Genomic DNA, 27,503 nt, shown 5'->3' on the forward strand with positions numbered 1-27,503 from the left:
TACCTTACTAACCCAAAGCCCTGGGAAGACATAGTACAAAGATATCATCACTGCAGAAAGTTCCCTCATGTTCCTTTCAGTTACTCCTCATCCCTGTCCCCTCAAAGGTAACTATTTTCATATAAGTGGAATAATACAATGTGTACTCTTTGTTGTAAGTCTTCTTTTCACTCTGGATAGTTTTTTTGAGATTCACCCATGTTGTTGCATGCATTAGTAATTTGTTACTTTAGTGTTCCATTGTATGGCTGTACCAGTTAGTTTATCATTCTCTTGATGATGGATACCTGAGTTGTTTCCAGGGGTTTTTTGTTTGTTTGTTTTAAGATTATGAGTAAAGCTACTATAAATGTTCTTTTTATGGAGGACATTTTTTTTTAAGTTTAGGTTTTAAAATTTATTCTAAAGATCCAACCTATTAATCACTTTTACTTGTCTCATAATATCTTCCATATTCTTACCTTTTCTGCGTATCTGGAAATAGTGTGGTATGTTAAAAAGACATTGGGCTAGAAAATCCAGCAGGAAATATCCCAGTCTTTTTTTTCTTCATTGAAGTATATAGTTGATTTACAACTGTGGTGTTAGTGTCTGGTGTACAGCAAAGTGATTCAGTTATAAATATATATTCTTTTTCATATTTTTTCCATTATAGGTTATTATAAGATGTTGAATATAGTTCTCTGTGCCCTGCAATAGGACCTTGTCTTGTTGTTTATCTGTTTTATATATAGTAGTTTATATCTGCTAATCCCAAACTCCTAATTTATCCCTTCCCCACTTTCCTCTTTGGTAACCATAAATTTGTTTTCTATGTCTGTGAGTCTGTTTCTGTTTTGTTTTTTAAATAAGTGCATTTGTATCATATTTTAAATTCCACATATATAAGTGATATCTTACGATATTTGTCTTTTCTTTATCTTACTAAGTATGATAATCTCTAGGTTCATCCATGTTACTGCGAATGGGGTTATTTCATTCTTTTTTATGGGGAAGTAGTAGTAGTCCATTGTGTGTGTGTGTGTGTGTGTGTGTGTGTGTGTGTGTGTGTGTATGTATACACACATATCAATCTTCTTTATACATTTATCTGTTGATGGACATTTAGGTTGCTTCCGTGTCTTGGCTGTTGTCAATAGTGGTGCTGTGAACATTGGGGTGTGTGTATCTTTTTGAATGAGAGTTTCCTCTGGATATATGCCCAGGAATGGGATTGCTGGGTCATATGGTAATTCTATTTTTAGTTTTTTAAGGAACCTCCATACTGTTCTCCATAGTGGCTGCACCAATTTATATTCCCACCAACAGTGAAGGAGGGTTCCCTTTTCTCCACACCCTCTCCAGCATTTATTGTTTGTGGACTTTTTAATGATGGCCATTCTGACTGGTGTACAGTGATTCCTCATTGTAGTTTTGATTTCCATTTCTCTGATAATTCGTGATGTTGAGCATCTTTTCATGTGCCTCTTGGCCATCTGTATATCTTCTTTGGAGAAATGTCTATGTCTTCTGCCTGTTTTTTGATTGGATTGTTTGGTTTTTTTCATTATTGAGTCATATGCGCTGTTTGTATATTTTGGAAATTAAGCCCTTGTCGGTCGCATCATTTGAAAATATTTTCTCCCAGTCCATAGGTTGTCTTTTTGTTTTGTTGATGGTTTCCTTTGCTGTGCAAAAGCTTATAAGTTTGATTAGGTCCCATTTGTTTCTTTTTGCTTTTACTTCTATTGCTTTGGGAGACTGACCTAAGAAAACATTGGTACTATTTATGTCAGAGAATGCTTTGCCTGTGTTCTCTGCCAGGAGCTTTATGGTGTCTCGTGTTAATCTTGGTGTTTGTTTTGTGTGGTCTTGGGTAAACACTCAGTATTCACCTTCTCATCCCCAGAAGGGGGCATTCAGTGAAAGCAAGAGTGTCACATAGGCTTCATCTCAAGTACCTCCCTGGAGTACTTTGTTGAGGGTTTGGCACAGTTTAGCAAAAATGACTTCCATGATCAGTTAGCTGCTAAAACTTCCATGAGCCTCTTGTTAGGCATTTGCCATTCCTGGACCAGTCAAGTTTTAAATCTTTTGCCATATTATGTTTCTGGCTATAATTTGAAGCTAGTTAATTTTCACATGAATTGTCATAATCTTCTCAAATGTTTTTCTCTTTCCATGGAAGATAGAATCCCAAAGGAATTTCTTAATCCTGACATTGACATTAACTTATTTATGCTTATTGTCTCTTTGTAGATCTACTCTAGTTTCCCATACACTGTCAGTCATTTGCCATACTTCCACATCACGTTGGTTTCAGAAGTTTCATCTTAAAACGTCTAATTAATGTCACTCTTTGCATTTTTTTTTTGATAAGGACCTCAGTAGAAATTCATTACTTCACATTCACCAGAGACTTCACATAGGAGAGAAGCCTTTTAAGTGTGATCAGTGTGGTAAGCGTTTTAGTCGGAGTTCAATACTTATGTTCATCAGAGAATCCACACAGGAGAAAAACCATATAAGTGTGATGAGTGTGGTAAGGGCTTCAGTCAGAGTTCAAATCTTCGAATTCATCAGTTAGTCCACACGGGAAAAAAGTCCTATAAATGTGATGACTGTGGTAAGGGCTTTACCCAGCACTCCAATCTTCAGATCCATCAGAGGGTGCGTACAGGAGAGATGCCTTAACAAATGTGACGGCTGTGGGAAGGACTTTAGTCACAGCTCAGCTCTTCACATTCATCAGAGGGTCCGTACGGGGGAGAAGCCCTATACTTGTCAGGAATGTGGGAAGGCCTTCAGCAAGAGTTCCAAACTTCACACTCACCGAAGAGGACATACTGCAGAGAAACCCTATACATGTGAACAGTGTGGGAAGGGCTTCAGTCAGAATTCACATGTTCTCATTCATCAGAGAGTCCATACTGGAGAAAAATCTTTTGTTCCTCTTTGGTTATCCTCTCCGCTCTACAGGTTGACCTCCTGTTTACTCACTCTGTGCATTCTTATAATATTCTTTGCATTTTCTGTCTCTTTCCTTTAGTTCCTTATATATAATCTTGATTTAGGAGGTCAAGATTTTAAAATCGTTTTTCTCTATTATCTTTTTTTTTTTTTACGTTTTTGGTGCCAAAATTTATTTTCTTAAAAATCTAAAAACCTCCTAAAATCATTTTGTAACAACACAGTGATACAGAAGAGTTTCCATATTACAGATGTAAATTCAATGAAGAGGGTATACTAGTATATATAAACTGTTGCAAAATAAGCTTTGGGGGAACATATGAACATTAGGTGTTCAGTATGAACATTTTATATTTTCAGGTGAGGTTCAGGTGCAAAAATCTGAGATTACTGATTGCTAGAATGTTATTTAATTGAGCCCACGAAATGATTACAGGGTTGGGATTTTTAGGCCATAAATGAGGATTAAGTACAACGTTGAAGGCAATATTTAAAATGCCATCTTAGGGGATATAAACCTTTAAGTTGGGAAAGTAATTTCCTTTTTACCTGATTTCTCAAAATTAATTTTCTCAAAGTAATTATTGAGCCAATTCATAGTATTAGCTTATTTAACATTAGCTCTTTGGGTAGTTTGTGTATTGGTTCTGTGGTTTTTTTGGTTTTTTGTTTGTTTGTTTTTTGTTATCTATTTTGTGTATAGTAGGGTATATTTGTCAGTCCCAATCTCCCAATTTAACCCTTCCCCTGCCCCCCTAGTAACCATAAGGTTGTTTTCTATATCTGTGACTCTATTTCTGTTTTGTAAATAAGTTCATCTGTACCATCTTTTTAGATTCCACATATAAGCGTTATCATATGAGATTTGTCTTTCTGTGACTGACTTACTTCACTCAATATGACAATATCTAGGTCCATCCATGTTGCTGCAAATAACATTATTTCATTCTTTTTTTATGGCTGAGTAATATTCCATTGTATATATGTACCACATCTCCTTTATCTGTTCATCTGTCGATAGACACTTAGGTTGCTTCCATGTCTTGGCTATTGTAAATAGTGCTGCTATCAACATTGGAGTGCATGTATCTATACATAGAAAATCCTAAAGATGCTACAAAAAACTACTAGAGCTCATTAATGAATTTGGTTAAGTTACAGCATACAAAATTAATACACAGAAATCTGTTGCATTTCTATACACTAACAATGAAAGATCAGAAAGAGAAAGTAAAGAAACAGTCTCATTTACCATTGCATCAAAAAGAATAAAATACCTAGGAATAAACCTACCTAAGGAGACAAAAGGCCTGTACTCCAAAAACTATAAGACGCTGATGAAAGAAATGGAAGATGACACAAACAGATGGAAAGATATACCATGTTCTTGGATTGGAAGAATCATTGTTGTCAAAACTGACTATACTACCCAAGGCAAACTACAGATTCATGCAATCCCTGTCAAATTACCAGTGGCATTTTTCACAAAACTAGAACAAAAAAATCTTAAAATTTGTATGGAGGCACAAAAGAACCTGAATGGTCAGGGCAATCTTGAGAAAGAAAAACGGAGCTGGAGGAATCAGGCTCGCTGACTTCAGACTATCCTACAAAGCTGCAGTCATCAAAGCAGTATTGTACTGGCACAAAAACAGATATATAGATCGATGGAACAGGATAGAAAGCCCAGAGATAAATCCGCTCACCTACGGTCAATCTACAACAAAGGAGGCAAGACTATACAGTGGAGGAAAGACAAGTCTCTTTCAATAAATGGTGCTAGGAAAACTGGACAGCTACATGTAAAAAAATGAAATTGGAACATTCTTTAACACCATACACAAAAATAAACTCAAAATGCATTAAAGACCTAAATGTAAGGCTGGGTACTATAAAACTCTTTGAGGAAAACATAGGGAGAACACTCTCTGCCGTAAATCACAGCAAGATCTTTTTCGATCCACCTCCTAAAGTAATGAAAACAAAAACAAAAATAAACAAATGGGAACTAATTAAACTTAAAAGCTTTTGCACAGCAAAGGAAACAATAAACAAAACGAAAAGATAACCCACAGAATGGGAGAAAATATTTGCCAATGAAGCGACCAACAAGGGATTAATCTCCAAAATATACAGACAGCTCATGCAGCTCAGTAACAAAAAACCAAACAACCCAATCAGAAAATGGGCAGAATATGTAAATAGACATTTCTCCGAAGAAGACCAAAACATACAGATGGCCAAAAAGTACACGAAAAGATGCTCAACATCACTAATTATTAGAGAAACACACAGGTCACAATGGCCAGCTTCAAAAAAAAATCTACAAACAATAAATGCTGGAGAGGGTGTGAAGAAAAAGAAACCTTTCTACACTGTTGGTGGGAATGTAAATTAGTATAGCCACTGTGGAGAACAGTATGGAGATTTCTTAAAAAACTAAAAATAGAGCTACCATGTGATCCAGCAATCCCACTCCTGGGCATATACCCTCAGAAAACCATAATTCGAAAAGATATGTGTACCCTAATGTTCATTGCAGCGCTGTTTACAATAGCCAGGACGTGGAAGCAACCTAAATGTCCATTGAGAGAGGAATAGATAAAGAAGATGTGGTACATATAAATAACATTTTTCTCTATTATCAGTAAAAATTTTCAGTTTCTCTCGAGGCTTGGACCCCTTGTTTCCCCCCTTGTTAATTGTGTTAAGAGATAGAGAAAAATGTGACATAGACATGATGAGATAGCTGTAGTGGAGAGAAGAGTGTGAGTAAATGATCAGGATTGAAATGATAATTGTTTTTAAAATGGCAGTCTCTGAGTAGGGTCTGGCAGGAAACTGATATAGAGACATACTCAGGCAAAATGATTTGCAGTGATATTGTGGGGATTACAAAGATTCCTAAAATACGTTTAAAAGGAAAAAGCTCTTTTGTGTACGTACAAAAATTTAATTAGCAAGACCAAGAAAAGTTGGAGGAGAAAAAAAAAACCCGTGTTTTAAGACAGCCGTCTCTGTAAATTAAATTATGCCAATAATTGGTTGTGTATTCCAGATAACTGTTGTGTGTATTTTCTGAATTCTAAATCTTGTCTGCCTCCTTTTTTACTTAGTGCCACGTTCTAGTTCTTTAATACTCATTTGTATGGAAACTGCTTTTTATATCTAATCCATCTAACAAAGTAAATTAGCCTTCATAGGACTATAGCTAACAGCTAGATGCTTTGACTGGAGCAGCTGCTCTGTAACCTCAGGTGTTCTTGGGAGCAGCTTTCCTTTCCTTTCCCTGGCTGAATCCTTATGTTTCTAGATCTGCGACTGTATCAGTTTCTCTGTGTGACAGAGTTAAGACATTTTCCGAGGTGACATAGTACTAACATCCCTTCCTTTCAACCATGTGATTTCATCTTTTTTGAATGTGTCATATAGTCTTTTCTGATGTGATTCATTAATCCAGTAAACATTTTTTGAACCCCTGCCTTGTGCAGTTCCTAAACTCTGAGAAAACAGGTGACTAAAACATGATTTCTGCTTTTCCAGAGCTCACAGTATAATGGGAGGAAACAGATCCGTGCAAATAATTAGCTTAAAATAAAATGAGTACTAATAGAAGTATGGATAAAGTGCTGTGGAAGCTCTGAGTATTTGCTTCATCATGCTTAGTGTGGGATAGAGGTAGCTTCTTAACAAAGAATAGTTTGATTTTTACTAGATAAATAGGGAGGTCTTTGCTTGTGAAGAGAACAGCATATATATAAGAGGGTGAAAGAGAAAACGTCCTGGAGAAATGCACTTATTTGAGGTATAGTTTTTTTGGAATTAAGACTGGAACATCAGTGCAGCCTTCTGCTTGGCAAGATACGGGGTTTAGACTTTTTTCCTTAGCTAATGGAATCATTGAAAGATTTTAAGCATTAGAATGGTAGAATCGTATTTGAAAGATGACCTTGGCAGTAGGGGAGAAGGATTTGACGCAAACAAAATTGGAGTGAGGGAGATCAGTTTAGGTAGGAGTTAAGCATCTGAAATATAGTGGCAGTGGAGTTGGAGAGGAAGGAATGAGTTCAAGAGCTATTAGTAGAATTCACTTGACTGTGAGAAAGGAGACACAAGGACAAGTCAACGCTTACTCAGATTTCTAGCTTTGGTGTCCAGGAAAATAAAGGTGTTCAGACTGGACAATGGATGAGAAGGTGGAGTCACTTACTGGGACTCTGTGATTGCACTAAACCAGAGTAATTGCATGGGTTTCTTTTTTTTTTTTGTGGTAGGCGGGCCTCTCACTGTTGTGGCCTCTCCCGTTGCGGAGCACAGGCTCCGGATGCGCAGGCTCAGTGGCCATGGCTCACGGGCCCAGCCGCTCCGTGGCATGTGGAATCTTCCCGAACCGGGGCACGAACCCGTGTCCCCTGCATCAGCAGGCGGATTCTCAACCACTGCGCCACCAGGGAAGCCCCATGGGTTTCTTAAGACAGTATTGTATACCACGCTCAGAAAGATAACGCTTATTTTTATGTGTAGATAATCTCCTTATTTAAAAAAAATCAAAAGATAAGAGGATGTAAAAGATAGGAAAACGTAAGTATTTAACAAACTTGGAATTATGCAGGTAGAGCATTTTAGTTTGTAGATCCATTAACTTTTGTTTTAGAAACATATGTTCAGTTTTCTTTGCTGATGAAGTCAGATTGTAATAAATGTTAAATTGTTCTGTTTGGAGTTCGTTAAATCATTTAAAAATTTGAATTATGAATTAATTAGAAATGAAAATGATTGAATTTACATGGAAAAATAATGAAGAAAATTCTCTTTTGTGTGTCTTGAATTTAAAAAACCATTAAATTGAGAATTAGTTTAGTTTCCTTTATCTAAACAGTTGTACCCAATGTTTGAATTCAGATTTTTCTCATTACCAATAAGAAGAGTAACCAACTTAGGGGGAAAAAAATTGTGTGTGTGTGTGTGTGTGTGTGTGTGTGTGTGTGAGAGAGAGAGAGAGGAATTATGCAGGTAGAGCATTTTAGTTTGTAGATCCATTAACTTTTGTTTTAGAAACATATGTTCAGTTTTCTTTGCTGATGAAGTCAGATTGTAATAAATGTTAAATTGTTCTGTTTGGAGTTCGTTAAATCATTTAAAAATTTGAATTATGAATTAATTAGAAATGAAAATGATTGAATTTACATGGAAAAATAATGAAGAAAATTCTCTTTTGTGTGTCTTGAATTTAAAAAACCATTAAATTGAGAATTAGTTTAGTTTCCTTTATCTAAACAGTTGTACCCAATGTTTGAATTCAGATTTTTCTCATTACCAATAAGAAGAGTAACCAACTTAGGGGGAAAAAAATTGTGTGTGTGTGTGTGTGTGTGTGTGTGTGTGTGTGTGAGAGAGGGAGAGAGAGAGAGAGAGAGAGATTCAGTGTAGGAAGAGCTTTTCTGCCTTAGTTGCACAGAATAAGCTGAAGAGAATATTGGTACACTTGATGAAAATGGTCCACAGTTTGGGGGCTGGCAGAGAGATCCTGGTAAAGAATAGGCAAGAGCAACCAGGAGATGGCCACTGGCTCTGACCTAAAGTTCTGTTTTTCATTATTGTACATATTGAAACATTAGTTTATTTTAACTAAAACATAATTTGATAATATAAGGTAGTCTTTTTTTCATAGCAAAAGATCATGAGGAATTTATAAAGTTTAATTTCAGTACTTTTTTTTCCCCCTTCCTTTAGATCGTATAATGAAAAAAACAGAAGAGTCTGAATCACACCTGGAATCTGAAATTAAAAGGAAGGTTGCACAGAAACGTCACAGTAGTACATATCCGTCTACCCCACCTTCTCTGTCTCCTGCTTCCAAAAAATGTTTAACTGATTTAGAGGTGGGTAGAGAAATTATTCTTTGTTGCTAATCAATTGGTATTTTTATTAATATTATTTTTAGTATTTATTAAATTCTAGGTGACCTTTCGAATAGGACTAGAAGAGAACTAGAAAAGTTATTTAGGCACACTTTTCTGCCTTCATTAGATCATTTTACAATTATCAAAAATCCAGAATATAGAACTTTCTGAAAAGAATTTGTGAGTACCTCCCTGCAGCATACTTCAAATGATTGCTCTCAATCAGAAGTTTTTAGAAATAAGTTTAAATTTATAGAAAAAATGATAAGTATCCACATATTCTTCCATTTAATTCCCCAGTTTTCCACATTTGCTTTATTGTTCTCCCTCACTCTGCCTTTCCTTTGTGTGTGTGTGTGTGTGTGTGTGTGTGTGTGTGTGTGTGTGTGTGTGTATTTTTCTGTACCATTTGAGTATAAGTAAGGCAGAATGCCCATTTACTACATAATACTGTAGTGTGTGTTTCCTTAAAAAAAAAAAAAAATTCTCCTATATAACCAGAGTACAACTGTCAAAAATTTTTAATTAACGTGGATCCAAAATTATCACTTAATCCACAGACATCATTCAGATTTTCCCTAACCAGTGTCCTTTATGGGAACAGGATCCAGTTCAGGATCATGTACATTTAGTTGTCATGATCTTCAGTCTTCTTTAATCTGGAATAATTCCTTGATATTCCCTTCTCATTAATAACCTTGATATTTGTAAGGAATATAGGCCTCTTACTTTGTACCTCAAGTTGGGTTTGTCCAATGGTTCATCATGATTTATACATTTTTCAAGAACCCTCAGAAGTAATGCTATGATCTTACTGCATCATATCAGGAAACATATAATGTTAATTTTCACATTGCTCACTTTTATCTTAAGATGTACTCTTCTAGACTTTTCCAGATATTTTAGTATTTTATTTTGGCTGCGTTGGGACTTTGTTGCCGTGTGTGGGCTTTCTCTAGTTGTGGCGAGTGGGCTTCTCATTGCCATGGCTTCTCCTGTTGCGGAGCACGGGCTGTAGGCACGCGGGCTTCAGTAGTTGCAGCACGGGCTCAGTAATTGTGGCTCGCCAGCTCTAGATCATGGGCTCAGTAGTTGTGGCGTACGGGCTTGGTTGCTCCGTGGCATGTGGGATCTTCCCAGACCAGAGCTTGAACCTGGGTCCCCTGCATTGATAGATGGATTCTTAACCACTGCGCCACCAGGAAAGTCCCTATACTCATTTATTAATAAGAGTTTTTTCTTATCCCACGTTTACTTATATATTTTTCTATTTTCATCAGCATAGACACATAGATTCTTATTTTACTCAAAACGGTTATACTCCATAACTATCATTTTTCATTTTGATGCTCAAATTGTCCCAGACTTGGCCCATGGAAAGTTCTTCAAGCTGGCTACTGTATCTTTTTGACATATTCCCATCATTATTTGAATACTTTATGGTATAACCAGATGGTCTAGACTTCTTTGTATTTTCTCTGCATCAGCTCTAGAGTTATGCATTTCTCCCAAGGAGCCATTGTTTCTAGAAGTGGAGGGAAGATATTTGGGCAATAGTTGTGCTCCTTGCTACTGGGTGTCACATTTATAGGCCTTCTCAGTGACTGAACTAGGAAATATTTGTGTGCGTATGTGTTAATATTCAGTACTTATTAAAATCTATGAGTTTACATTGACAATTCATTTCTAGTCCAACACCACAGTGTTTACTTTAGCCTTTTGTATGTTGCATGTTTGTAACTCCCTTCTCTGACAGTGAGAAACCTGTCTCCCATCATCTCCAGTGTATTTACTTATTTGCTCCGTTGCTTTTTGTATGCCCAGTCCTCTGGCATGGCAGCCTAAGGTCGGCTTGGGACATACTGGCCTCCCCCACAGTGCTTGGCCCACTGCTTGACCCAGGGAAAGGAGGAGAGAGGAAGAAAGCTCCTTCCCAAACACATCATCCTTCCTCCATTAGGCATGCAAGCTAAAAACCTCAGAATTTTTTTTTAACATCTAATATATATTTTCTTTCTTTTTATGTTTACTCCCATGCCACTTATTCTTTTCTTAGTGGAGATAAAGAATAGATTGGAGCCATCCTCTACGTAACTTTAAATTCTTGAATAAGATTAGCGGTTTTTCTTTCCATGTGTAGTCTGTGAAATTTCACACTATGTACTGCTTGTAAGAAAACAAGGTCTTTGGTATTTAATGAGACTATAAAAAGTTCAGAATATTTACACAGTATGACATTATCTCAGTGGTGTCTCATCAAAGTCAGGCTCTTTCTTATTAAGTATAGTTGGTTATAATTAATGTGTAGAGACTGGCAGATACTATGTGATATGTAATTTGGATTTATTTTATTTTTTAAGTCTTCCACTGACCAAAAGGGGGGAAATGACACTTTAATTAATCTTTGTTTCCCAAACATACTTAACATACAATTGTTAGGAAAATTTACTACTTTACTAAAAGTAATTGAGCATTGTTGAGATTCTAGTTTTTAGGTCACTAGGTTGATAAAATTCTTAATCTCTAGTTTTTATCATGAAAGATTTAATATCATGTTTGGTTCAGCTGATCTGCATTTTACTCCTAATTGTTGCAAACAGTTCTAAGATATGTGTTTCTTAGCTGATGGAAGGCATATGATAATAGCTCATGATATATTTCCTTCTGTATTTTAATATTAAAAATTTTAATAGTAGAGAAGTGCTTTTTCTGTTTCTGTATCAATTTTATAAAAGGAAATATGTGAAAGTATTGCTTTTCCATGGGGTTCTTTTTACTGAAATATGTCCTTTATTATAGACAATAAAGTATTGGAGACAGTCCGAACCCAGCTTGATCATATCCTCGATTCTTAAAAGGCAGAGTTAGCTCATATATAGCTGATTCCCACTGTGGCAAATGGGGGTCTAGCTCCCACATAAATGAATGTATTTAAACTTTTTTGAGTGTACCACGATATTTTTTAAGCCTAGCTAGAGGTGGAAATATGTCTGTGCTCATCATGAAAATAATGGGGTTTAGATATTTTTTTAGAGGATTAGAGGGTAGTATGTAGGTAGGGACTGCTCTATTGTTTATGGGTTTCCCTTTCTGGTGCAGTAGGATGTGGTCAACCATTTGCATTATTTGTATATTTATTTTCCTTCTTATAGACATAAGTGCTACAGAACCTTGTTCACATAAATAGGTACATGAGTATGGAAAGAGTTTTATTACAGTAATATCACCAAATACCTTGAACTCCTTCTGTGTTACATGCTTCAAAATTACATGACACTCTACTGTCAAAAAACATTTTTTAATGATATCACAATTGTAAGAGGCCTAGATTAGGCCTTCCTTAAAATATTTTTGAAGTACTGTCTTAGAAGTAAATTATCTTGTAAAAGTTTTTGTTAATCAGAACTTAGAATTGATTCATTTTTCCAACATTTAAAATTCTCCTTCTGCTTGGTTCAGTGATTTTTATACCCCAAGGCAGTGCACCCTTGTAATATTTCAAATGGAAGATGGGTTTAGTGTTCTTTTTTTTTTTGCTTTTAAGTATGAGAAGAACAATTGTGGCAGGTGATGCTTTGACATGAGAAGCATAATCAAATCAGTTTTTGGAAAGGTTACATGTGTGAATTGAGGATCTAGATGTTGATTCCCTTGAGATTATATATGTCCTGTATGCCTTAGAAAATCTTTATGTAACCCTTGAGGAATATACATAGTCCAATTTGAAGACTGCTGGACTCGATGGTTTGGAAATTCCTTCCAGCATTCTGATGCTAAATCTCAAGTAACATTCAGGGTTTGTGGTAGCCACAGTGATGATAATGGGAAGTAGGAGATTCAATTTTGAGATTGCTGTTGTTGTTGTTCCATGATGTGGAAATAAAATGCCAAAGTCTTTTGTTTCTTTCCTTATTTTTTATTTTTTGGAATTTAAGGTTTCTAAACAGTGTGGATATTGTCCAAAATGTGGAAAAGAAAAAGAAAATCAGACCAAATGCCAAAGTTGTGGTATTCCTTTTACTAAGGATTCGCAAAGAAATTGCAGACAAGCTGTAACTTTGAATGAATCTACTGGATTATTAAGAACATCAATTCATCAGAATTCTGGAGGACAGAAGTCACAAAACACAACATTACCAGCCAAGAAGTTTTATGGCAACAGTGTGGGAAAGGTTCCAATTGATATTATTGTGAATTGTGATGATAGTGGACAGAATTATTTACAGACTAATGGGAAAGTCATTTTACCTAGGGCAAAAGTAGCCAAAATCACAAACCTGAAAGAAAGAAAAACAAGCCTGTCAGACCTAAATGATCCAAGTAAGTATTTTACTCCCTTTAGTATTGCTGATATCAATCCGTTACTTTTCACATATATTTTTAATGTGAGCATGAGCATATTTCCGAAGTGTAGTTTTAAAAGGTGTCTTCTTGTGTCAGTTCTGTGACATGGTTTTTGGGTAGATTATTAAAACTGTCCATGTAGTTGGAAAATGTAGCTGACTTTGTTCTTATCCCATCCATCTTAAATAGTTTAAAAAAAAAAAAAAAGACACAGACCTTGGCCCTAGTCTTAGGTCAAGTGCCAGTTATGCCCCATTTTGTAACTTTGACCTGGTTAATTTAATCTCTCTGATCTATGTGGATATATTTCCTGCCTGATAGGGTTCTTGAGGGAGTAAATTTAAAAATAACATGAAGTGCCTAGCATAGCTCAGTAGAGCCTTTGACAAAAGAAGGGACTCTGAAAATTCGTTCCCATCGTACTACTTTTGTTCATCTCCTAAATCTTTTTTCCTATCTTTAGTCACATGTACATATGTGTATGTATATGAAATGCAGTCCTTTTTGTAACAAATGGCACAAGATTGGAAACAATCATGAACCGGTTGAATCAACTATAGTGTACGTAGCTGTACAAGGGGGAAGAAAGATCTTATTTAATATCGTGTAAAGTGATTTCCAAGATCTGTAATCAAGTGAATAAAGCAAGGTGCAGATCAGAGCTTATACTATGCTACTCTTTATTTATGAAGGGTGGGAGAATATAGGTTTGGTTTTTTTTAATGAAAAGATATGTCAAAAGCTAATTTTAAAAAGAAGTTAGTTGGAAGGGTAGGAAACAGTGTAGGAGTTAGGGATAGATGCTAGATTTCTCCAAATATACCTTGTTTTATAGATTTGACTTTGGAACCATGTAAATGTTTTACATGATTATAAAACAAAATTAAGTTGGAGATTTAAAACAACAATAAAATCAAAAACAAAATGAAACAAATGAACTTAATTATATATCTAGTTGGTGGCTTGAACACACAGAATTATTTCAAATTAATTTACATTAAATTAATATTGTGGCTATACATCCCTAATGTTGAAACAGAACTCCAAAGAAATCCTGACTGTATTCAGTAACATTATTATTAATAATATTAGTATTGCTATTTTTAAACACATATTGATAAAACAAACAAGCAATTATGTCATTGTCTCCAGAAACCAAGATTTTCAGTGTTATAGAAAAGGGATACAAAAGCAAAATCAAAGAAGTAAAAATAACTGTAACTTTAAATTTGAATTGGAGATAATACTGGAACTTATTATATATTTTCTATTAAATAGAAAATATTTTTTAGTTTTATCCATAAAAAATGCCTAGAGGGCTTCCCTGGTGGCGCAGCGGTTGAGAGTGTGCCTGCCAATGCAGGGGACACAGGTTTGTGCCCCGGTCCGGGAAGATCCCACGTGCCGCGGAGCGGCTGGGCCCGTGAGCCATGGCCGCTGAGCCTGTGCGTCCGGAGCCTGTGCTCCGCAACGGGAAAGGGCCACAACAGTGAGAGGCCCGCGTACCACAAAAAAAAAGAAAAAAAAAAGGAAAAAAATGCCTAGAAACAGTAAGCGACCCTTGTATAGAAACAAGCAACCCTAGTTTCCATATTTGTGTTTTTGAATACCATTTTCCACTAAAAATAATCAGAGCGTCTCAGAGAAATGGCTGACTCCAGGTTTGGAACACAGATGTATGAGATAAATCTCAATCATCGAGTCATATCAGAAAGCATGGAAACAGTCACAATCAACTGTGGTCATGTCAAAAGCACACAGGAGCCTAAATGAAAGGGCTCCCACTGACGAAGAATGAGACTGCTTGGATCACAAAAGAAATCATAACTACTATGTATTGAAATATGTCGAATTTATCAAAATTAGTTCATAATGATATCCCCCTACTCCCTCACAAAGAAAAAAGCTCCCCATTTGGTTACCTTATAAAATGGATACAATCAAGAATTTTTTCAACCTCAGAAATATGTCAAATTCTATCTTAATTCAATTCAGTGTAAAAACCTTAACGCATACCAGTACATTAGGTTATTTTCCAAAAGAGCTTTGTTTGAAAAGGAATTACTGTATGACAGCTGTCCAGCCAACACTCTGTTATGATGTTATGAGGATGCTGATATTTTAATATTTTATGATACATTTTAGTGTTATACCAATGCAATATTAAATGTTAATATCATTTAAATCTTTACTAATGGTGAGGTTTTTACGTGTTAATGTAAGATATAAATAAAACTCTAACTTATTAGGCAGTTCCTGGGTATTATTCTGAGCCAAACCTTATACTGGAAACTCAATGTCCTGAGGAGATTTCCAGGATGAGGGCAACTGGAAGTTAGTAAGGCTAAGTTGATAAGTAAAAAAACAAAATAAATCCATGTGGTTCTGAGGTGCCTTAAACAGTTTACCATTTAGAGCTTTATCTAGAACCATATCAACTATGAATTAAAACCATAAAGCTTAAATTTGCTTCCCTCCCCTGCTCAAAAAAATAAAAACTGTATTTCTCATTAAAGTATATGAAAAAATCTCCTCTGTTTTAAGATATTTATTACATGCTTATTGGCCCTATGTTGTAATAAAAGCTTACATACTAACCAATTTAATTTGGTTTTTACAATCCTGTGAAGTAGTTACTAATGTAACCCTATTTTATAAATGAGGCAACCTAGGCTTAAGCGTAGTCTTAAGGCTTCTCAATATTATATACATACGGGCTGTTGGAGTGTAGATTTTAAAAAACAGATTTTTCTGGTTGCAAAGTCTCTTTATATACTTTATCATTCTTAAATTTGTATTCCTATTAAAATACTTGATTATTACGAAGCTTTTATTCTGTCCTTGGTGGTCAAATAATAAATAAAATGTACAATGTCTCAAGTAGTGATAAACTCTATGTGGAAAAGTGAAGCAGTTCCAGGAAATAGAAAGTGACAAGTGTCACAAAAATGCTTGCCAGAACTGATGCAAATAGCTAGTAAGTGGCAAGACCCTAATTTTCAAGTGTGTGTAAATCGGCTTGGACCTTCTAATCTGGCCTGTTAGATTTTGTGTTAATAAAATACCAGTTCTGAAAAAGATCAACTTTAGCATTTGCTCCTGAGACTGGATAGCAAAATAAAAAAGATGAATGGTGTGATGCTAGGGGTGATGCCTCTCTGGGACTTGTATATGACTCAAAAAATATTAACTAAGCATTTATGCATATGATATGGAAAAAGAAAATTGCTTGTACAAGTTTATACATTGTTCAATACATGACTTTCTTTGCCAAGCAGTTTTAGATGCTGGGAATATAGCAGTAAGCAAGGCACTATTTTTGCTCTTTTACAGTTTACATTAGTGGGGAGAGACAGATGAGCAAGTAAACACCCACAACAAAAGACAACAGAAATTTAAATTAGTTGATGTGAATAAGTACCTGTGTGCTACTTTAGACTGGGGGGTCGATCAAAAAGTGATATTTAAGCTAATATTTGATGACCAAAATGCAAAAAAGTGTTAGGGGAATTACAGTCAGACAGGAACAAGCTGGTGGTGGCGTTTGAGGAACAGAAAAAATGCCGGTATACCTGGAACATAAAGAGGGAAAAATGGAGTAGTATGAGAAAGTAGGGTAGGGCCAGATTACGTAAATTTATGAACCAGGGTAAGGAGTTAGGATTTGACTCAAGTGCAGTATGCTGGCTCTGTGCAATTACGATATAGAGATGAGTTTGATAAGATTCAATAATGAGTACATGGTAGAAGAGCAAATTACCTTAATATAATGTCTTGCCCACGTTCATTTACTAAACAAGATTTATTGAGCATTAGGTACTGGTCCAGGTTCTCCCAAAGACCAGTTGTGATGTTAGTGATTCTTTGTGTGAGATAAAATTATTTGGTCACGTGCAATTTTACACACATTTAACATGCGTGCTATTTTGTGAATAATTGATATGCAAATTATCTTCATACCTAAGACTTTCTGGAACTCTGAAATAAACCTACTGATAAACATTTAATTTTTGCTGTAACTTGTGTTATGTTTCTGTGTGGGTGATTGTGATGGACTATAGAATCAATTTTACATTTGTATGTTGTTTAAAAAAATGTCAGTTCTAATTGTTCTCCAAATTTAACTTTTCATCAGATAGAATGAATTATATCTTCATTTTTATTAATCTCAGATCTGGAGGAGATCGAAAGCAAATTTGGTATATTTCCCACTTTGTTCATGTATTTACATTTTTAACTGACAGGAATGAAATATCTGAAGTATTTAACATTTTCTTTGTAGTCATTTTGTCCAGTGATGATGATGATGATGACGACAGTGATAGGACTAACAGAAGAGAAAGCATCTCTCCTCAACCTGCTGATTCAGCGTGTTCTTCCCCGGCACCCTCCACTGGAAAAGTAGAAGCAGCACTAAATGAAAACACCTGTAGAGTAGAGCGTGAACTAAGAAGCATTCCAGCAGATTCAGAATTAAGTACAGTTACCTTGCCAAGAAAAGCAAGAATGAAAGACCAGGTACTTTTCACATTTATTGACATTTATTCAGATTAAATCTCCTTTGGTATGTAAATACTTGGGGGGGAGGACAATTTGTCAGTATCTTAGGAGAAGAATGAATTAGTCATGAAGTAGGACTTAAAATAACACTTGGAAGATTATTTGAAAGAACATTAAAACATATACAAAAATAAATTTCAGTTAAATTAAAGGCCTAAAGTGTAAAAAGTTCAACAAGAAACAACATCACCCTTATAGTAAGTGAAATGTAAGTGTAAATATACTTGTATAATCTAGTGGGCAGGAAAAGGTCATTTTAACTTGGGTGTATTTTACCATAATATTGTGGTTTTACTATGTTTTATTTTATATTTTACTGTATAAAATTTTAAAAATACTCAGATGGCAAAGGATAACAGAAATTATGTCTATAGACTACTGGCAAGAATCCAAGGCAAAGGGGACTTTCCTTATATGCTGATGAAAAAAAACTGAGTTGTTATGGCCTTTTGGGAAAGCAATGTAAAACATCTACTAAAATATTTAAAAGGTATACTGAATGACCAAGTAATTCATTCCCTAGACTCAATCTCAAAGGAATCCTCTACCTCCAGTGCTTAGACTGTATGTATAAATATGATTATTAGCAAACTTAATCATTGCCCATTAATATAGAAATGGCTGAAGAAACTATGGTATATCTATACCATGGACTGTTATGCAGCCTCTGACAATAAAAATCAGAGCTATATCAATGACTTTTAGGATTTCTACATGGCCCTGCTTAGTGAGAATACCAAGATGCAGAAATATGTGCATATTTTCTTATTTTTGTAAAAATAACTTTAAAAAACTTGTATGTTAAAAAATTATATGTGTATGTACATATGTCAGGAATTCTAGAAGTTATCGATAAAAATATGGAACCATACATATTTGATGAAGATGGGAACTGTAAGAAATGAAAAACAAAATAGCTATAATAAAATATAGTTAAAATTATCGAAAAAATTATAGAAAAAAATATAGATTGATATTTTTAATATAATCTTGGGGAATGCCGTTCCAAACATTTCAGTACAAGCAAAAATAATAAGAGATGAATATATTTGATTTAATGGAAAGTACAGAACAATGAACCAAAACACCATCCACAGAGTTTGATAGGAAATGCAAATGGGAAAAAATAGTGAAGTATGTGACAAAGTATGAGTTGGTCCTTTGTATATTTTTAGTTTCTTAAAAATCAAGAAATAGAAGCAAGCCATAGAAAAATGAGTAAAGGGTATGAATAGAGTTTGTTTTTTTTTTTTAAGTAAAGTACTAAAAAAGAAATTAAGATAAAATATATTTTAAGTGTTAGATGGCTGAAAAATTTAAACTATAGTAGTATTTCTTCTTGGCTAGTGTTTGGAGGAATGGAATATTGGCTGTGTAAATTGGTATAACTATGCTGGCGGGCAATTTGGTGATAATCGTATATTCCAGGATTTAGCTGCAAAAATGCTTGCCAGAGAATATTGTGTCATGGGGAAAGGTCAGAAAGAACTCAGATGTCCAGCATAGGAGGGCTCAGTTAAATAAACATGGATTTCCATGAATTTGTGAGCAGTTTTTACACTGACACACTGAATAGTACGGGTTCCTCTGTGCCAGTTTACAGGCCCCTTGGGAGGATGTGGATTGCCCAAGTTCTAGACTCGGTCTCTCCACTGTGGATTCAGTTGGAGCAGCTCTTAAATTATCTAACTTATTATTGAGCTAAATAACGTCTCCTTTGAAGAAATAATTCTAAAGCTTAAAAAAGTTTTCAAACCGCTCTAATAGGTTTCTGTTAATAACCTGGGAAAATATTCATGATAAATCTGTTAATAAGCCTGAAAAAGCAATTTACAGAAATAAATGTGTGTGTATCACATTTTGTTTTAATACATATTTTTTCCTGTGACATAGATCACAGAAATGTCTCTAGAGGGATAATGGGAATAGTGACTATTTCTGTGCAGTGGACATTTTTTTCCTTTTTTTTTTTTTTTTGCGGTACGCGGGCCTCTGACTGTTGTGGCCCTCTCCCGTTGCGGAGCACAGGCTCCGGACGCGCAGGCTCAGCGGCCACGGCTCACGGGCCCAGCCGCTCCGCGGCATGTGGGATCCTCCCTGACCGGGGCACAAACCTGTATCCCCTGCATCGGCAGGCAGACTCTCAACCACTGCGCCACCAGGGAAGCCCTTTCCTCTTGTTTTTTAATCAAGATCATGTTTTATTCTTGTGATGATAGTAAGGTTTTTAACATAATAACTTTACTTTTAATTACGTTTAATTTAAAGTATACTTATATAAAATACCTTTTTATATTATGATTAATTTGCATTTGAGAGTATGAAATCTTAATTTAACAGATCAAGTCATTTAAGTTAACACTTTTTAATGTATAAAGAAGCATCATTTTATAATATAAATAACCATTTTTCTAAATTATATGTTTTCTAAAGAGCTGCTAATTTAATCCAAATACTACAACCACTACCACTATTACTAGCTAACTTTTATCCAACGTTTTACTGTGCGTGAAGCACAGTGCTAAGCTGCTTATATGCATTAGTTCATTTGAGTAAATACTCTTACATTTTAGCTTAGGAAACCAAAACTTTAGTAGGAGTTATTAAGTTTTACAAGATGAGATCATTAAAAGGTGGTATAGCTGTGCTTTGAACCAAGGCTGTCTGATTCCCAGAGTACCATTTCTCACTGCTGTGCTATTACTGGCATTTCAATTAATAGCCAGATAAAGTATAGCAAGATAAAATAGGAAGGGTTTACTGTTAATTGTTATAAAATCAATAAATATTTACCTCATCTAACACTGTTGAAATAAAATCAATCTTATGTCTTGATAGTTATATTTCTTTTGAAAAAAATATTTATTTATTTATTTTTGTCTGTGTTGGGTCTTCGTTGCTGTGCGCGGGCTTTCTCTAGTTGCAACGAGCGGGGGCTACCCTTCATTACAGTGTGTGGGCGTCTCATTGCGCTGGCTTCTCTTGTGGAGCACGGGCTCAGTAGTTGTGCCTCGTGGGCTCTAGAGCGCAGGCTTAGTACTTGTGACGCATGGGCTTAGTTGTTCCGCGGCATGTGGGATATTCCCAGACCAGGGTTTGAACCCATGTCCCCTGCATTGGCAGGAGGATTCTTAACCACTGAGTCACCAGGGAAGTCCCAGTAATTATATTTCTTATGTTGGGTCTTATTTGCATATGTCTACTTAGTTTACAGCCGTGTTTTAGTAACTTATTAAGTGAAAATTTGTTCTCCTTTTTCAGTTTGGTAATTCTATTATCAACATACCTCTAAAACGTCGCAAAGTGATTTCTCAAGAAACTTTAGTTGATCCTGTATCTTTAAGCTGCCAAAGTTCCTTTGATAGCGTAATTTTAAACTGTCGAAGTATACGAGTAGGAGCACTCTGCCGACTATTAATAGAGCCTGTAATTGTAAGTATCTTCTAAGCTCTTTACTGTACCAGTTATAAGATTCAGAATTTCATGGCTAAGGCTAATATGTAATATTTTAAAATTTATAAGTTAAAATACGTAATAGAATATTAAAATTATTTCAAGATTTCAGATTGCTTAGGAATATATAAACAATTGTAAATTGCTACTCACCATAAAAATTACTGGGTAAAAAATTTATCATATATACTCCAATAAAAAATTTTTTTTAATTTATCATGATGTCATATTCAAGGTAGTACATATTCATCATAGGAAGATGCTTGTTCTCACTGAGTTAGAATTACCCTCCAGTGTGTTACCATTTTATTCTCATGCTAGCTCGATGCATGAAAAGAGTATTTTAAAGAACTGTATGAGAGAAAGAAGAATCCAAAAGCTTTGTGGTCTGCAGAAAAATGTCTTGTAACATAGCAACTCCTAGAAATAGATTAGTGGACTACAGTGACCACCCAAGAGGCCTTGTGGTTTTGAACTAGTTCAGTGTCCATAAAGCCCAAAGGACTTTCTATAGTCCCTTTATCTTACCTGTCATACCTGTCTCCTTATTACTCTACTACCACCAATCCAATTCAAATGTATATTTTCTATTAAAATTTTAACATAATCTCCTTAACCTGCCTTCTAAGTCATAATTTTTCTTCTTTCTAATGTATCCTATACATTGTTGGTAGGTTAATCTTCCTACAGCACTGTATTTATTTTGTAAAAGCCTTTATTTTAAATGTCTTAACTTGGTGTCCCTAACTATCTATTTCCAACTATTTTTTCAACAAAGGCTGGCTTCATTCTCAGTATTGTAAAGGCCAGATGGAGGAATGCAGTACATGGATCAGTTTTTCTGCCTTATGTGGGCTAAGTCCCAAATAACGTGTCCTTTAGGGTGTTTGTAGCAAAATCTTCAAAAATCTATGATTGTTACTAACGTATCTTATTTTTTAGTTTTGTTTAGATTTTATCAAGATACAGCTAGAAGGTAAGCTATTTTATATCCTCCTGCTCACTAAAGCTTTGTTTACACTAAAACACTCTCCTGGAGTAGAGAATTAAACGGTATGCTTAGAATTCACTAAGATGGTTAGTTATTACATCTTAACAAAAGGCATTATACCTTAATAGTGTAATTTCATACTATAACATCACAAAAGCTATGTTTAATTTTTTAAGTATGCTTCATTAGAATCCTCTTTCCATCTGGGAAAAAATGTAGATACTTCTTTAAGATCAAAGATTTTCCTTCATTTCCCACTAGAGTTACTGTTTACAGAGTATAATAAATATGTACTTAACTTTAAAATTGTACTTCCTTACAGTTTCCTCCATTCATGATTTTTCCCTCTTAAGAATTGATTCCTTTTCCATTTCCATTTGTTTTTCTCCAGAACCAGAAAAGGAACCTGTAGGGATTACTTTAAATACCTCTGATCTAACAAAATGTGAGTGGTGTAATGTCCGAAAATTACCAGTAGTGTTTCTTCAGACGACAGCAGCAGTTTATCAGAAGCTGAGCATGCAACTGCAGATGAACATGGAGGATAAAGTTCGGAATGACTGTAAAGGAATAAATAAGTTAACAAGTAAGTGATGTAGAGCAAATATAGTAATACATACAATACATTGTTTAGCAGAACGTGAGTCGATTTTGATAGATACCTTAGATGTATCTTAACTACAATCCTTACAGTGACCTTGTAAGATAGATATTACTTCTCTCATTTTATAGTAAGGAAAAGTCCACAGAAAGTGCAAGTTCTGAAGATAAAACCCGGGTTTACCCATGTAGAAAGTTTTCAAAATGGGTTAAAATTCAAAAGATATATACTCTTTATTTTAACACTGTATGATCTGAGTAAAATGAGATTTTTGTTTGTTTTGTTTTGTTTAAATGTACTGATAGGAGTTCTAACGGTAAATCAGCGATCAGTCTGGAAACCTTGAAACTTAGCCTGATGAGGAAGTTTGAAAGTTCATCGAACAGGGCTTCATCCTCTACAATAAATCAGTGTGGTTCTCCATTTTGTTTCCCTTCCCCTCTAACGTTTGTGGCATAGCATGACTAGTTGTAAAATATTTTTCCTCAGTAATTGCTGCTTCAGCTTAATGATGAGTAAATGATAGCTACTATACAAGTTGCAAGAGTTGGCACATTAGTGAATAGCAGTTTTTACAGTTAAATCTAGAGATACCAATTCACTTGGCAGTTTCTTATGTGTTTGACAAAAATGTTAACTGATTATATATTTAAAACTAATATATTTGGATTCTATTAGATGAAATAAATTAGTTACATCTATGGATAGATTTGTTCTTGAGCTGCTGCTAGAGTAATGTGTTCTGGTTCCTTTCTTTTAATAACTTAGGTTACATTGTTAGGTGACACTGTCATTGGTCTTTATTCTAGTATTGTATATCCACTGTATGCCAAACACTGTTTTGAACATTTATACCAGGATTTCTGGTGATACTCTTGGAAATAACTAGTTGTTACTCTTTTTCTAGTATCTGTTTACTTATTTTTTTTCCTTTAGACTTACAGTTATATTGATTTCTTTTCAGATTTGGAAGAACAATACATAATTCTGATTTTTCAAAATGGCCTTGATCCTCAGGCAAATATGGTATTTGAAAATATCATTACTGACATTGGTATAAAGAATAATGTGTCAAATTTTTTTGCGAAAATTCCCTTTGATGAAGCCAATAGCAGACTTGTTGCCTGTACAAGAACCTGTGAAGAGAGCAGCAAAGGAAGTTGTGTGCAGAAAGAAAACAAAATTAAAAATGTAATTATATTTTTTAATGTTTTTAATGTAATTTTAAATGGTACCTTTAAAGGGAAATGTGGTTCATTATCATATTGCTCATTTGGAGTTAGATCCTTTTAATTCCATTTCAGAATTATTTGCTTTTATATGTGATTTGTAAACTACCTTGTGTCGAAATATTAATGGTGGTGGGTTACTTGTGACACAAATTGTAATTGGTACAAGTCTCAGAAGCATTTTATCGGTACAAGTCTCAGAAGCATTTTTATTTTATTTTCCTTTCCGCATTCTGTTCTTGTCTTTACTTTTTGTCTCCTTTCCTTTTTCTCTCATCCTGTTTTCTTTTTCCCTCACTCTCAACATACATATACGTACAGTGCTACATTCAAATTGATTGTTACTCTGTTTCTTAAATTTGCTAGTGGTTCCCAGTGGTGACATTGGCTTCAGTACAAATAAAGGAATTTTGGTCCCTGACGTATTGTCCATTTATGTGTAACATGTGCCTACATGGTTGAAAACTTGGAAAGGAAGAATGTATACCGTTTGATTCTGACTCTCAACAATTCTAGAATAACTAATTCTTGAATAACTGATTACGTAGTAGGTAACTCTGAAGCCCCCTGAATCAAAGGCTGAAGTACTACTATAACACATAATATGTTAATCAATATGACTTAAAATACTCTAAATTTGTCTCCTACCACAGCAGCTGAAGTTTGCTGACAATTTATTAGAAATATTAAATCTTTCATCTGCCTACAAATTTGGAAATAGGGCTGGCTATCCAAGGCATAATATTGGTGAAGTTGAGCAAGGCTTCACCAGAAAAGAGCTATTTACACAGTTAGTGGGTTGAAGAAAAGAACAGAAGGAAGAAGGGGAACCATTCCCCTTCTTTTGCAGAATTGGCTACAGGAGGTAATGTCAGAGGAAGAAAAGAGCAGCTGGAGCCGTAAGGCAGCTGCGATGGACTCAGGTTTCAATGGAAGGCTCTTTCTTTAAGGACTCCTTGATTCTGGAGAACTGAAGCTCAGTGGACTGTGTTCCCTGAGTCTCTGCTCCCATATTCCATGGAGTGCCCAGGCACTGAACTTAGGTAGGCCTACACTCCTAGAAGAAAAAACCACTATCTGTTCTTTGGATTTTACTAACATAATCTAATTTAATATGGATGGTTGAGATCTTAGACAAGATACTAGAAAACCAGTTACAAAAATTGGAAGAGTATCACTGTTCTGGAAGCTACAGATAAAAAGAAAGTTGACCCTAGTTTTGCCTGTTTCTTATTTTTAATCTTTTTAAATTGAAAAGCATTCTTGCCTTGTACTTTTTTTATTGAAAATTTTTCAAATTGATTTTGTGAATTGATAATTTAATTTTCTTTACCAGGTGTCCCTTGAATCTAAAGTACAACTTAAAAACAAACAAGAATTCCAGTTTTTTGATGATGAGGAGGAAACTGGAGAGAGCCACACCATCTTCATGGGCCCTGTAGAAAAGTGAGAGAATTCCTTTACATTTGCAACAGTCTTAAGTTTCTTCTCTGTTTTATTACATTTCAGTTCTATGCATACCTATTTTTGTTTGTTTGCTTATTTTTTAAAATTTTGTTACAGATTGATAGTATATCCACCACCTCCAGCTAAGGGAGGCATCTCCGTTACTAATGAGGACCTGCATTGTCTAAGTGAAGGAGAATTTTTAAATGATGTTATTATAGACTTTTATTTGAAGTAAGTTAATTTTCTCCTAGCCTTTTAGCAAATTTTTAACATTTTATAATGTATACATGTATTTTCTAGAGTCAAAATTGTTTGGATTTTGAATTCCATCACTGCTACTTACTGTATGACATCTGGAAAGTTATTTAATGTCTCTGTGAATGTTTCTTCATTTTAAAAATGGGAATAAGAATATCTAAAAGGATCATGAGAATTAAAGAAGATATACATTTCAAGTGCTAGGAAAAATACCTGGCACATGCAAAGTGATCATAAATGATAGCTTATTATATTATCAGTGTTGTAGTATTTAAAGCATCTAAAATTGTTTCTACCCTAGGTTAGGTAATAATTTGTTGAGCAGATTATATGATTTCACTCGTTTCCTTCAATAAATGTTCACCAAGTGCCAACTTTGTGGCAGGTGCTGTGTTAAAAGTTTATGATTTTATAGGGAACACAAATGTAGGATTAAAGTATTGGCAGAAGCATTAACATGGTACAAACATAGCAGAAAAAGAAAGCTTCATTCTCTCTGGGGGTTGGGAAACATGAGGAATCAAGAAGCTCTCCTAGAAGGGCTTATGTCATGACCCAGAATACACATAACATATACATATACATGAATACATGTATGTGTAATGTGTTTATACATGTATAAATTTGTACGTGTTTACTGCTTTGTGATATAAAATGGATGTGTGTATGAAACAAAACAGAACTTAACTATCAGTGTGTTCGGTGCTCTCCAGTATTTTCTAGTTTATTCAAATGTATATCAGAAGACAATATTTTTTTTAAAAAACTGGTTGTTGAAAGCTGCTGGAGGGACTCCCCTGGTGGTGCAGTGGTTAAGAATCCGCCTGCCAGTGCAGGGGACACAGGTTCAAGCCCTGGTCCGGGAAGATCCCACATGGCATGGAGCAACTAAGCACACGCAGCATAACTACAGAGCCTGTGCTCTAGAGCCCACGAACCACAGCTACTGAGCCTGTGTGCCACAACTACTGAAGCCCGGGTGCCTAGAGCCTGTGCTCCACAACAAGAGTGTGCCACAACTACTGAAGCCCGGGTGCCTAGAGCCTGTGCTTCACAACAAGAGAAGCCACCACAATGAGAAGCCCTCGCACCGTAACTAGAGAAAGCCCGCATGCAGCAATGAAGACCCAATGCAGCCAAAAATTAATTAATTAAAAAAAAGATGTGTTCTCTTAATCCTAATGTATACTACCTTAACAAACCAAGCTACTGAAAAATCTTAAGTGATTGTGTAGAACAGTGCTGCTGTTATTGGATAAAGTGTTGTTTTGTGAATGTCAGCTAGGTCATGTTGTTCTAGTGCTATTCAAATGGTCTTTGTCCTTACTGATGTTCTACCTACTTGTTCTGTAATTTTTTTTTTTTTTTTTTTTGTGGTACGAGGGCCTCGCACTGTTGTGGCCTCTCCCGTCGCGGAGCACAGGCTCCGGACGCGCAGGCTCAGCGGCCACGGCTCACGGGCCCAGCCGCTCCGCGGCATGTGGGATCTTCCCGGACCGGGGCGCGAACCCGGTTCCCCTGCATCGGCAGGTGGACGCGCAACCACTGCGCCACCAGGGAAGCCCCCTTGTTCTGTAATTATTGAGAAAGTCGTTGATCTCCAACTACAGTTATTGATTTGTCTGTTTCTCCTTATGTATTTTGAAGCTCTGTTGTTAGGTACATACATGTTTATGTCTTCTTGGAGAATCAACCCCTTTATCATTACATAATGTTCCTGTTTATTCTTGATAATCTCCTTGTTTTTAATCCTACTTTGTTCAAAA

The 27,503-nt window shown here is 35.3% G+C and overlaps 1 protein-coding gene across 8 annotated transcripts in view; it reads left to right on the top strand.

Moving 5' to 3' along the window:
- SENP6 (SUMO specific peptidase 6) overlaps positions 1-27,503 on the top strand; it is a 109,240-nt gene that overhangs the window by 59,112 nt on the left and 22,625 nt on the right. For all 8 annotated transcript variants that reach the window (XM_028494710.2, XM_024132957.3, XM_024132958.3 and 5 more), the window contains 9 exons: positions 8,683-8,831; positions 12,788-13,172; positions 17,479-17,714; positions 21,018-21,188; positions 22,152-22,185; positions 22,592-22,786; positions 23,766-23,992; positions 25,367-25,476; positions 25,594-25,710. In XM_028494710.2, coding sequence (XP_028350511.1) covers positions 8,683-8,831; positions 12,788-13,172; positions 17,479-17,714; positions 21,018-21,188; positions 22,152-22,185; positions 22,592-22,786; positions 23,766-23,992; positions 25,367-25,476; positions 25,594-25,710 — 1,624 coding nt within the window. The remainder of the gene's footprint in view (positions 1-8,682; positions 8,832-12,787; positions 13,173-17,478; positions 17,715-21,017; positions 21,189-22,151; positions 22,186-22,591; positions 22,787-23,765; positions 23,993-25,366; positions 25,477-25,593; positions 25,711-27,503) is intronic.

The sequence above is a fragment of the Physeter macrocephalus genome, chromosome 10, assembly GCF_002837175.3.
Source record: "Physeter macrocephalus isolate SW-GA chromosome 10, ASM283717v5, whole genome shotgun sequence".
NCBI classification, from domain to species: domain Eukaryota; kingdom Metazoa; phylum Chordata; class Mammalia; order Artiodactyla; family Physeteridae; genus Physeter; species Physeter macrocephalus.